Source organism: Heloderma suspectum, chromosome 2 (genome assembly GCF_057233095.1).
Source record: "Heloderma suspectum isolate Gila_16-S chromosome 2, 16-S_ref, whole genome shotgun sequence".
NCBI lineage: Eukaryota > Metazoa > Chordata > Lepidosauria > Squamata > Helodermatidae > Heloderma > Heloderma suspectum.
In genome coordinates, this window is record NC_139459.1 from 77,534,822 (window position 1) to 77,548,049 (window position 13,228).

Below are 13,228 nucleotides of genomic sequence, written 5' to 3' on the forward strand. Positions count from 1 at the left end.
AATTTACAAAGCAGGAGTACTTCTAAAAATAACAAATATTGTTATTAGTTTTCAAATCTTACCATGTATTACAGCAAACATCAAAATGTAGGATTTAAAGAACTTTATATCTAGCAATAAACATTGCTTTTTTAAAATTCTCAAATTTTAGCTTGAAAAATAAGTCTAGATCTTATTTCTTATCTTTGGTATCCTGAAGGTTTTTCTTTTTAATTTTAGGTCATTTGAGTTCTTCTTCCATTTATCCAGTATGCCGTGCTCCTTATCTTCTTGCAACATTTTGCTCAGATGGTAAGGTTAGGTTTTGGAGGTGTAGAGTGGCAGTGGAGCCAGGTGTGGCTTCTGAACCAGAGAGTACTGAAAACAGTGGTATGTACATATGGGAAGAATGGCCATTACTTATTGAAGATGGACTTCTTAGTAGTAGTGCTCTTAACGTGCCAGGCATGCCTCTTGAAATTAGCTGTGCACATACAAATCGTTTAGCTGTGGCATATAAGCGAACACCATCCAAAAACAGTCGTTCTTCTCAAGACTTTTTGGTGAATGTTGGCATATTTGAATGTGAATCTACAGGAGGCTCTTGTTGGATCTTGGAACAAACACTTCATTTAGATGAACTAAACCTAACATTGGACTCTTTGGGGGTTGACAGTAGTTTAGCAGTCGATGGGAATGAGAACGTAACACCGAGAATAAAGCACTTGGTTCACTTAGACTGGATGTCTAGGGAAGATGGCTCACATATCCTAACAGTAGGTATTGGGTCAAAGCTTTATATGTTTGGTCAGCTGGCTGGGAAGATGCAGGAACAAAGTGGTAACGAGATGTTTGTACTGCCAGTGTGGGAAAATGCCAAAACTTCGTGCATATCTAGATTTATATTGTTACGATGTGTAGATTTAGTTTCATCTGTAGAAGGCTCACCCCCTTTACCTATTTCTTTATCTTGGGTTCGTGATGGCATCCTTGTAGTTGGGATGGAATGTGAAATGCATGTTTATTCACAGTGGCAGCCCCTTTCAAAGCAAGAGCCCATTACTGCAGATTCTTACAGTGGGAGTACACCATCCATAATAAGCTTAATGAAACAAAGTCAGTCATCTGGTATTCACCCACCAAAGCGAACATTAACCAGATCCATGACAAGTCTTGCTCAGAAACTTAGTGGGAAACGAACTGCATTTGATCTGTCACTGGAGATGGAAGATTCTGGTCTCTTTGAAGCAGCTCATTCATTATGTCCTACTTTACCTCAGTACCATCCTCTACAACTTTTAGAGCTCATGGATCTAGGAAAAGTACGTAGAGCAAAGGCCATTCTGTCTCATCTTGTTAAATGCATTGCCGGAGAAGTTATTGCCATAAATGATCCTGACCATGAAAAGCGGTACCGATCTCTCTCAATCTGTGCTAGTGGGAGCAGTACACGGGACCCTATGACATTTAGCAGATATGCGATTACAGACTATACAGAAATAGACTCTGTTCCGCCACTTCCTTTATATGCATTGCTTGCCGCAGATGAGGAATGTTCATACATTTGTACGGAGAAGTCTAATAACCAAAGAAACCTTAAGAAACATGATGCGACAGATGAAAACTATGAGGACCTTTTTCAGAATTCCAGCCTACATACAGATGATCTGACTATGTTTGAAGTAGATGAGGAAGATAAAAAGCCAAAAGTTATTGATCTTTCTCAGTACAGCCCAACTTATTTTGGACCAGAGCATGCCCAAGTTCTTTCTCGTCACTTGCTTCACTCTAGCTTACCAGGTCTTACCAGGATGGAGCAGATGTCATTGATGGCCTTGGTTGATACAATTTCCATTACCAGTACTGATATAGGAGAAAGCAGAGACAGAAGCAAGGGTAAGCTTTCTAATGATGAATTCAGTTTTTCCATTTGTGTTCTAATCTACACATTTGTATAGGATTTTCAGCTTCTGAAAATGTTGTTTCAGATAATTTATTTACTCACTTGGATATTCATGCTTGATATGTTACTCATTTTATTGAAGTATTTCAGTCTATGAATCAAATAGACCAGCTACAGCTTTTGCTTTAGTTCTTGGAACTTGGAGGCAAAGAAGGAGAGAGTCATCCTCAGCTATTTACTGTTGTACTGAGACTGTATAACTTTGCAAGCTATCTTGTATTGCAGTATTAATGGTACAACCTTCAGCTTCTTTGCATCAAGAATATATCACTTCTGGAAGTAATACACAACACAAACATGTACTGAATACCCCCCTCCATTAAAATTCTGTAGGGTTTTAATTGTGCATGTTGCTTAATGAGCATATTAATGAATACTATGATGTTGCACATGGTTAAATTCCAGCAGTTCTTGATTGCTTGCACATCAGTTTTTGCTATACACAGAAAATAGCTTCCCTCTATTGTGAAACTCTGTGCCATATAAGACTGGATATAGTTTTCATAATCCAAAAATTAAATTATGAAAATTTTAGCAAATGAAGTCATATAATTTTCTTTAGATAATTAAATTATATAGACCGAATCTTTATTCATAGGAGGAGAAACACTTGATGAATGTGGTTTGAAATTTCTTTTGGCTGTCCGTCTTCACACGTTTATGACAACTTCACTGCCACCTGCTCACAGAGCCCAATTACTTCACCAAGGTAATGTTTTCTTCTTTGAATCTAATACTGTCAAAGGCAGTGTTTTTAGAGACAATTGTTTATAGGAACAAATAGGATTATTTTTGAGGAAATGTGGGCTTGTGGGATCAGAAAGCTCTGCATTGTATTGGTCAGGAGTAGACCTATTATAACATGGTTTCCACTGAACAGCTGCACTTTGTTTATTTGAATGGGCAAACAGGTTAGTCTGGTGGTGATTGTTCTGGTTCTGGGTTGGTCTCATCAGGGTTCATAGAACCTAATTGGTGGGAGGAGGCATCCAAGAATTGGGTTAGCTCCTTTCACTGCCCAGGAAGGCAACGATCACATGATCTTTGAAGAAGCCCTGTTCCTCCAGCTCTGCTTCCACTTTCCTTCATTATTTTCACCCAGGACAATCATTACTCTTAGAGGTCTTCTTTTCTATATTCTAAAAAAATACATTAAAATTTCTAAGCTCCTTTTTCAACCTTGATTGTTACTTAAAAGAAGCTCCCTTGCTCCTACAGAGCCCCTACATGTTGTCTGATATGAAGTTTGGCATCTCCATTGGGGGGAGGCTATTTTAATTTTTAAATTTTATTTTTATTTCATTTCTATACCGCCCAATAGCCGAAGCTGTCTGAGTAGTTCACAAAAATCAGAACCACAAAGTGCAACATAAAACAGTATAAAATATGGACTCTTAAAACCACAATATAACAATACAACCAGAATAAAATATAGCAGCAATGCAGAGATTTAAAATGTAGGTTTTAAAACACCAGAGCTAAAAGACTAGGAAGCTAAATGCTAAAATACTGGGAGAATAAAAGGTCTTCACCTGGTGCCAGAAGGAGTACAATGTAGGCACCAGGCAAACCTCTCTAGGGAACTCATTCCACAGCTGGGGGTCAACAGCAGAAAAGGCCCTCTTCCTGGTAGCCACCCAACTCACTTCCTTTGGCAGGGGCTGACAGACAAGGACCCCTGAGGATGATCTTAGGGTCCAGACAGGCACATATGGGAAGAGGTGATCCTTCAGATACCCTGGCCCCAAGCTGTTTAGGGCTTTGAATGTTAATAACAGCACTTTGAATCAGGCCCGGAAATGGACTGGCGGCCAGTGCAGCTGGTAAAGTACTGGTGTAATGTGATTTCATTGGCCAGTCCCTGTTAACAGTCTTGCTGCCCTATTTTGGACTAGCTGAAGTTTCTAGACTATTTTCAAAGGCAGCCCCACATATAACGCATTGCAGTACGAGGAGTTGCAGACGAGAAGTTGCAGACGACAAGTTATCAGAGCATGGATAACTGTAGCTAGGCTATCTCTATCCAGATAAGTGTGTAGTTGGTATACCAGCCTAAGCTGATAAAACGTGCTCCATGCCACTGAGTTCACCTGTGCCTCAAGTGACAGTTCTGGGTCCAAGAGCACCCCCAAACTATAAACCCGATCCTTTAGGGGTAGTGCAACCCCCTCCAGAACAGGTTGAGCATTACCTAGCCAGGCAGACAAACCAGAGGCTGACAATACCTCTGTCATGTCTGGGTTGAGTTTCAGTTTATTGGCCCTCATCCAAGTCCATTGCCATGCCCAGGCACTGGTTCAGAACAGCCTCTGCCTCACCTGGTTTTGATGAGAAAGAGATAGAGCTGGGTGTCATCCACATACTGATAGCACGTCATCCCATACCTCTGGATAACCTCCCCCAGCGGTTTCATGTAGATGCTGAACAGCATAGGGGATAAAATAGAGCCCTGTGAAATTCCATGGCATAATTGCCAGGGCACAGAGCAATAATCCCCCAGCACCACCTTCTGGAATCAGCCATCCAAGTAGGAAGGGAACCACTGCAGTGCAGTGCAAGGTTTGGGAATCAGCAACCTTGAGAACTCTAATCCAAGTCCAAGAGGAGGAATCTTGCCCACTTATACCTCCCTCGGAGTGTTTGAGCACCAAAGGGAAGGACTTTGTCAGTCTGCGTACATACTTCTTTGGATTAACTTCTTGTTTCACCACTTTCAGGAGCTTGTACTTCCTTCCTTCTGCACTAACCCCTCTCATCCTTCTGAAGGCATGGCACAAGCTGGATGTGCAGAGGGCACTCAAAATCTACATACATAGAAACAAATCTTTCAGATGCAGTGATTCATTATTCATATCTTTCCACCCCACTTCCCTAGGCTGGAAGGTGTTCAGATCACCATTGCTAGATCTGTTAAAGCCTGTATTGTCACTATATATGACTTGCAACATCTGCTACAGCCCTCACATCTTACCAGACACTCCATGTGATCTGCAAGCGCTTCAGCAGTTTTCTCCACTAATGAATCACTAGTGGAAATTTGCAGGGTGGCAACTTGGGCAAACCCTAACACATTTACCAATCACTTCAGGCTAGACCAATTTGCCTCAGTGGAGGCTGTCTTTGGGAGACAAGTTCTCCAGAAGCAACGAAGTCTTATGGCAACTTAAAGACTAACCATTTTTTCTGGCATTACCTTTTATGGACACTGTCCACATCATCAAAAGCATGGTGTTAAACATCACATTGGCAGATCTATATGTATATGCTGGGGGTGGAGCTGAGGGGAGGCTAAAACTGTTAAATTCCTCATCCGTCCGCTGTTTGCATTAGAACACTCCCCCATAAATTTAAAACTAACAGATGAAGATGCATTATTGGGCTAGCTATAATGTGTGCATGAAAGCTTATGCTAGAAGAAATTTGTCAGACTTTAAGGTGCCACAAGACTCTGTTGTTTTTGCTGCTACAGATTAACATGACTACTCCTCTGGAAAGCATTCTCCAGAGTGGTCTTTCCCAAATACTGTCAACCTCTAGCCCACTCCCAAGAAGTGGGGTAGCTTGGGCTCATCTGAATCCTTGGATGCTTCCTCCTACCCACCAACCAGGGAATGGCATGTTGGATACTTACCAAGGCAGTCCATTTTAGGTTGGTGGGGTGGAGGTATCCAATCTCACCCTTTACGTGGCTGTCATAATTTTCCTTACCTGATTGGCCTGCTCTGCATACTCCATGTTGCCTTGCCCTCCAACATGCTTTCTGCCTGTTGAGTTTATTTTCTGGCTCTGCTTTTTTGTCCTCTCCTGGTCTTTTCCAGTATTTTGTTTCGAGCTTGGCCAACCTGGAGGTGGAACTGGAGGACCAGGACTTCCTTCAGAGATCATTCATGTGATCCCTGCCTTCCTTGAGTGGTAAGGAGAGAGAACCCAATCCTTGGATGCCTCCATTCCACCAATCCAGAATGGAGTTTCATGACAAATACCCAACATTCCAGTCTGAAATTAAATCCAGATCCTTTTGTATTTTGGCTACTTAAACAAGCAATTCATCAAATACCTACATATTGCATTTTATGACTTCTGAATCTAATAACGCATCTATCTGCAAGAAGTTATACACCGAAATTAAAGTAAGTAACGTGAGATCTTGGTGGTTATGTCTACAAAGCCTTTAAAAAGTTTAGTACAAGTAAAAGGGTTTTTAATTTATCAAGTTAGCATGTTAACTAAACAGTTTACAGCTAATCTTTTTGGATAATTTAGGTTTGTCTTCTAGTCATTTTGCCTGGGCATTTCATTCAGTAGCTGAAGAAGAACTGCTACACATGCTACCTGCAATGCAAAAAGGTGATCCAACCTGGTCAGAACTCAGAGCTATGGGTGTAGGATGGTGGGTTCGAAACACCCATAGTTTGCGCAGATGCTTTGAGAAGGTAACTGCAGTTTATAATAAACTGGATTATATCATGCTCTAAACCTTCATTCTGCTATTACAGTATGGTACAGTTGATCTGAGCAGTTTTTAAGCAGAAAAAAATGTTTTTAATATGGATAACTAAAAATAATGTACTTTATATTCCCCTTTTAACAGAAAAATGCAAGGTAGATAAGGAAATACATATGAGTTACTGACCCTGTTCTCACATAACAACAGCCCATGGCTTGTTGAGTTAATCCATGAATTGGCCACCAGATGATCAAGCACATCATGGCTTGTTTTACCAACCAATTCGTGGGTTGTTTTTTTTTCTGCCTGCCTCACTGACTCCCAGCCCATATCCCAGGATCTTTTGCAACCTCGCTGAGTGGGCAACCACTGGCAAAGCTTCACCACGTCAGCAGCCTCTTTGTCACTGGTTCGCTCTGTGTTCTGGCCATATAATAATCTTTGGCTACTCCCGGGAATGCTCGTACTGTCCTGATGACATACTCACACACACACACACACACACACACACACACACCCCCGTCTCCTGCTTTCTCTACAGCCGCTTGAAACCTTGGACTGAGCGAACAGGAAACCGTTCCTACCTGCTGGGTTTGCCACTGGGGCTGGAAGGAGCCACTAGACTCGACAATGCTTGCAGGCGCCAACAAATCCCCTTTCAACTCGGCACCCTCCTTCTGCCCCATGGTGTCTACCCAGCAGGGAAAACTCCCCCTTCCCCCCTCCCCCCAACCAGCTTACCCTAAAAGGCCACAGCTGTGTGTTCATTCATGGTCTTCCATCAACCTCGACCACCCCACCCCACCCAAATTTCCCTGCCATACCTTCTACTGACTCCACTCAAAGCTTACATGACACTGCACCCTCCATTATGTTAAGACTCGGTCTGCAGCTGACCAACACCTCCCTCTCCTTCCTTCCTTTCTGCTTTGTTTCCCTTGCAAAGCACTTTCATAGGCAGGCTCCCGCTAGACCACTAGGAATGGATTTCACTTTCAGAGCAGTGAGTGGGGGTGGCAGTGGAAGGCGGAAAAAGCAGAAGTTTCCTGGCACTCCCCTTCCTGCAAACCCTGCAGGAAGCTACACACCCTTCCCTCAAGTCTGTGCCGCCCCAGGACCCATCATTACTTTAGATCTAGTTCTTTCAGCCAACACCCCCCTCCCCCCTCCTCCTTCCCTGCTGCTGCATTTCCCTGGCAGAGAACTTTTCAAGGCTGCCTCCTATGTGCAATATTTTAATGATTGCTTATTTAGGTTACATAGTAGATAGGTTTGAAATTGGCATGGGGCTTTTTTCTCATCACCCTACTTTATCACATCAGCCAGGTACAGTTCATTCAGCACTCACACAGTTTCCCAGAAATTTTCACAGGCTGTTGATTTGCTGATGGTGTTGACTGGTGGATAGCCGAGGTTGAATGCAAATTTGTACAGGGTTAATGCTAGTCATTTTTTTACTGAGATGGCAACCCACATTTCTGTATCTTGCCTTTGGATTGTGGGACCAATTTTGTTGGTGATAGTGTCAAAGGTTTCATGGGACATCCGGAAACTGCTGCAGAACCAAGCATCATTCCATTTGTCTAGCTTGAGCATTGACAGCTACACTGTTTCTGTTCTCAGCAGGCTCTAGCAACACCTAGTGGATAGATTTGAGATCAGTTGCTCCACCCTTGCGAATCTTGCCAGGGCTACTTGTGCTTGTTGTACAGCAGAGACCATTTTCCTGCCCATTCTTCTAAGGTGGCACTGGTGGCCATAAAGGTGTTCTCTTGCAAAGCACAGTATGGAATTATCAGCAGTACAACTGTGTTCAGGTGATGCTGTAGAGGTTCCACTGTTGCTTTCCGTAAGCACCTTTGGAACATCTTCTCTGCACAGTTGCAGTTCTCATTGATGCAATGCAGAATTGCATAGACGGTGGCCATAAGTGCAGTGTTGTCAGCCATTGTTGCTTTTCAGACTTTGAAATCTGAGCAGTGAGCTACAGTCACAGAGAGCGTGGGCACATTTACAGTGAGCAAGCAAGTGCTAACTGTTGGAGGGATCTGGGATCTGTAAGGATGGCACTTACTCTCTATTTGCCTAATCTTCCCCATTGACAACTGCTCTAAGGGAAAATTTTACACTGTTAGCTGCAAGGGCTTTACATCTATCTTCCCGTTACCTAAGTCTTTGTGTGAGGTGCTGTGTGCTGGTAGCTGAACTATACAGCAGAGCTTCCAGCTTAAGAGGAGAAGCTATTCTCCCTAATGGCCCCTTCTTCAACTCTGCATACACATGGCCAGAATACCACTCTCTCTAGTCTAAGGACTGTACATGCTATGGCAATCATATCTCCTTTCATCCCAGCTGCAGTGGGGGAACAGAAGGAAAGGTACATAGCTACTCACACAATAATGGCCTTATTCACATGTCCCTCCCCCTTTCCCTGTCCTGCAAGCACATACGAATGCACTTTTCATGCATCTGGCTTTTCTACAGAGGGAGGCAGTCCTGTGCTTCAAACATGACTGTGTACCCCCATTTTCCTTCTAGTCTCTTTGGAAACCTAGAAATGTCCTTCTTTCCAGCTCATCTCATGAGCTAGCTGGCCTTCCACTGCAGCTTTGTTGCACAGTACTAGAGAGTGTTGTCCTTGAGACGGAAACGCCCCTAAATTCTTGTGTTGTGAAGAACAATGGGGCACCAGTTGAAGAGTATAGTACTGGAACTTAACAGTAAAGGAAGGATCTGGAATGAGCAATGGATAGAGATCAATGGAAGAGTTAGTTAATTACATGTGGCGGGGGCAGGGCGGAGAAGAATGACTACACCAGGGGATTGAAGACCAGGGCCGCCACCTCTTTCCACTTCAGGATAGGCATACTCAGGTAGGACACCAGCTTGGGGAGGGATGCCTTCTTCCATCCAAATGTGGGCCCACTGTACTTGTTGTGGTACCTGTTGATGCCCTTCTATCCTCAGGGTGCTGTTGCTGCCTTTCAAAAGGTACCTGTTGCTCTTGATGGCTGTATTGTTGTTCCATAAAAGGCTCTGCTTGGTGTGTGCCAGGAACAGTAGGCTGAAGCAGCAGATGATGAGACCAAAGAGCTTGGACTGGAGACCCGACATCGGGTACTTGAGCACGCTTTACATGTTGAAAGTGAGCTGGTGTGGGCAGACACTGTTATGGGGCATATGGGAATGGATGGTAGTGTCAGGAGCGCCCTAGGTGCCTCTTTAAGTCCCCTCCAATAGCCAACTCACGACACAGACGAAAGGGATTCTTTCCAAGGCTTTATTGCTTTACAACTTAATGACTCTTTCAGATGCTAATCACCAGCGACTAAGCAAGGAAACACACTGGGGTAGTTAGCAGAGTAGCCTATGCTCCGGGTAAGGCAATTGGTCCCCGTTTGAAGGGGAAGAGTGGGAAAACTCTGAACTTATGAGCTATGGAGAGGTCCTCCTTCTTACCCAGGGATCCTCGGGACACAACCATTGTTTTAGTGCCAAGCAGGCAGAGTGCCGCCTCTCGGCGCCCTCCATCTCCGCTGAGCATCCAGCAGGATCCCATCCCCAGCTCTCTCACTGCTAGGGTCACTATCTCAGGAATGCAGGCGGGAGGAATCTCTCCCTGCCGCTGTGCCTGTGAGAGATGAGCGAGCTCCTCTCCCATGGGTGGCTGGTCCTCCTCAGAATCAGAACTACTCTGGGGCTCTATTGGCTCAGTATCCACCCTGACAGGTAGGTGGCTGGAGCCTGCTGTTCTAGAACTGCGGCTGTCAAGGCTGCTTGATAACATTTCTAATACGTTGGTCTGCCTTTCCATCACAGCAGTCCTTTCCACCATGGCTCTTTCAAAAATCCTGTCTGAGGCCTGAATACCTTCTCTCAGAGCAGTTGTCAAAGCATTCCTGAGCCATGAGTGCTTTGAGCAATGTGCTTTGTCGCCCACACAGTCAGGAAACATTCACTCACCCTTCAATGACTCTCATGTTCATCATGCTCTAAAAGAACTTCATGTGTCCACTTCCCTGTTGTTTGTATTGCACACCAAGTCTCTAGCAAGCTGGACATGATCTGTTTTACGCCTGTTCCTCAAACATGCTGTGCTCAGAGCATTTGTCAGCAGCGCCTCTCCTTCCACTCCCTCCTCCAGTGCTCCTAGAACTGGAATGTCTGTGGCCTCCTGTGGAGCAAGTTCTCTGCTTCGAGCTGCAGCTCCTCTTCCTGTGCCTCTGCTGTTTGGTTGTATAAGATGTCGGGTGGGAAGAGAAAAAAACATGCAAGACAGAACTTAAACACTATCACATTAGCTAGGACCTACTTTTAAATACATTGTCCTCAGATGCACATGTTATTGTTCACAAATGGAACCACAATGCAGACACTAGAACCTCTTGAGTCATATTCATATAATAGTACCAATTTCCAGTCCTTCATTATAAGTTTGGAAAACAACCCATCCATAGCACCTTTCCATGTATTTTGTATTTTGCAGTCACAACCACACACCCTCCCTTGGGAGGCAGCATCTTAACTTGCCGGGTTCCTCTATGTATTCCACGATGTCCAACTGCCCTTTCTTGGGGGGAATTCAACGAACGAAGGGTTTCTCAGTTCCAAAAAAAGATGAGCTAATTCTGGGTCGAGCAGCAGAGCTTCATTGTTTCTACCACTCACCTCTTCCTCTAACTCCAGATGAAGTGCACTTTCAAGTGCAAGTTCTTCTATGGGAAGAGAAGCACCTGAGCAGATCAGAGAGCATATGAGGAGTCCATCAAGATCTGTTATGGTATGGTGTGACAGCTGATGCTCCTTTTCCCAGGACAAAGAAGGGTCCACAAGTGTTGTCGTTCCTGAACTGTGTATAAGTGGTGCAGGTGGAGATTGATGCACACCCACTCTCTGTGCAGCCAACGTTCTTGATGGGCTTGGAGTAGGCAATGGTGACTCCCTGGTTGGAGAAAGGCTGACCATCAGTGGGCAATGCCTAACTCTTGGGTGTTGTGACACCAGGATGCCACTGCCAGTGGTAAACCCAGATGTCAGTCACATCCCTCTAGTCTAGCAGTATTATTGTCGCCAACTTATCATAGAACAGCATGATGCGTGGTTCAACATTCAAGCACTTGTTGTGGGTCATTATCTCTTTAAACCTCAATCTGTGCACCTTTTCCCTGCGCTGTGCAGGGATAAGAGCAAAGCCTCTTGCTGACATTTTATCAGAAAACCATGTTAACACCGTGTCATATCTATAGGTGCTCTGTAAGGCCTTCTGTGCCTCCTTACTGATCTAGAGATCCTTGAATATGGCTAATTCAGCATCAGTCCAAAACCAAGTGCATATTCTTTGGCTTTCTTTGGTTCCGCTGGCCTGAGAATGGACCTGTGATAACCACGAGGCTTGTGAGTTGGAATCACCAGTAGAGAAAAGTGAGGCAGATTAGTCCTCCTCCATTCTGGACTTTGGTGAGCATAGAGATCTCTTAGCCATCACAGATGTGCTGGCAGCTTGATCCATAGAAGTGGCTACAGAGAAGTTGGGACAATATGTGGTCCGAAGAAAGCTCTTGGCCCACCTTCTTCCACAGTCACAACATATGGAGGGATTTTGGAGTGTCCTTAGACTACTCCAAATGTTTTCTTTTCTAGGCAGGGAAGGCATCTCAAGGCCTTGAAGTTTGAAGTTGAAGGGGCAACTCTTGATTAAACTGCCTATTTGGTATTTTGGGATACTCTGAGGTGCAGACACAACTAAGTTGGGATAGCATAGCCACAGTTCTTCAAGGACGTTCAATAGAGATAAGACCAAGTTGCTTGTTGAAACACAAAGCAACATTAAAAAAAAACCAGCAGTTTTTATGGGAAGCTGCGAACTGCAGGAGGTAGTATGATTGCCCTCACTGTTGTTGCTAGGCAGACTGATGTCTCTGCTTGTAAAGGAAGACAATTTTTACCACTCCTGCTTGCCGCCTTTGTCACGTGCTGAAACAATCAACGATTCTGGGTTTGTGCATAATGACAGCCCATGGTTTGAACAACCCACAGTTCACAACAAGCCATAGGTTCTCTTTGTGGGTGGCTTGTGGTAAATCCACAGTTAACCCATAGTCCTGGATTTGGACATAACAACAACCCACAGTTCCACAACCCATGGGTTAATTAAGCCATGCATTGTTGTTACATGCTATTAGGATCAATATAGGGAGATGGAAAGGGACCCTGCTCATCTGCTCTCTTCCGTTCATGTAGACTGGCTGGCCACTGATGGTCTAAGAGTGGAGGTGCCATATGGCAGCTGGGCCAGGCAAGCCAGTGGAAGGGGCTTTGCACACAAACTTCCCTTCTAAGCTGAAGAGTGGCTTGCCTTGATGCACATTTCTGTAACTTTGGGGAACTTTCATGTTACTTTTCACTGCTAATTTGGAAGTAATGTGGTTATAATGAATCAGTTATTCCCATATAACTACATCCTTGAGACAGCAACAGGTTGTTTTCCCTTAGTTGCCTGTGATATATCAGCTGGTGAGGGTTAAATGAGCCAAGGACCAGAAGCAAGCCTCAACTTCACATGTTCCCTCTATAAAGAAGAGTTGATTTCTCAGACTGATTTTCCATGGTTTCTCCTAGTTCAATCATTCCTTACAGGGAAACTAAATATGAGAACCAAAGCCTGCTCCCAATCCATCCCCCTGAACACTTCCAATGAGAAAAAAAAAATTGTGAAAAAGACCAATGAAGCAAATCCATGATTTCTCTTTAGCCCATATGTGCACTGTCCCATTGTACTTCCATACTTTACGTTGCTTTTTTGTAGCAAAAGATTATTGTAGGAATGTATCTTAAATAAG

The 13,228-nt window shown here is 44.1% G+C and overlaps 1 protein-coding gene across 5 annotated transcripts in view; it reads left to right on the forward strand.

The window, feature by feature from the left end:
- Positions 1 to 13,228, forward strand: part of DMXL1 (Dmx like 1) — a 133,213-nt gene that overhangs the window by 55,335 nt on the left and 64,650 nt on the right. For all 5 annotated transcript variants that reach the window (XM_084833929.1, XM_084833932.1, XM_084833930.1 and 2 more), the window contains 3 exons: positions 220 to 1,875; positions 2,541 to 2,651; positions 6,206 to 6,375. In XM_084833929.1, coding sequence (XP_084690055.1) covers positions 220 to 1,875; positions 2,541 to 2,651; positions 6,206 to 6,375 — 1,937 coding nt within the window. The remainder of the gene's footprint in view (positions 1 to 219; positions 1,876 to 2,540; positions 2,652 to 6,205; positions 6,376 to 13,228) is intronic.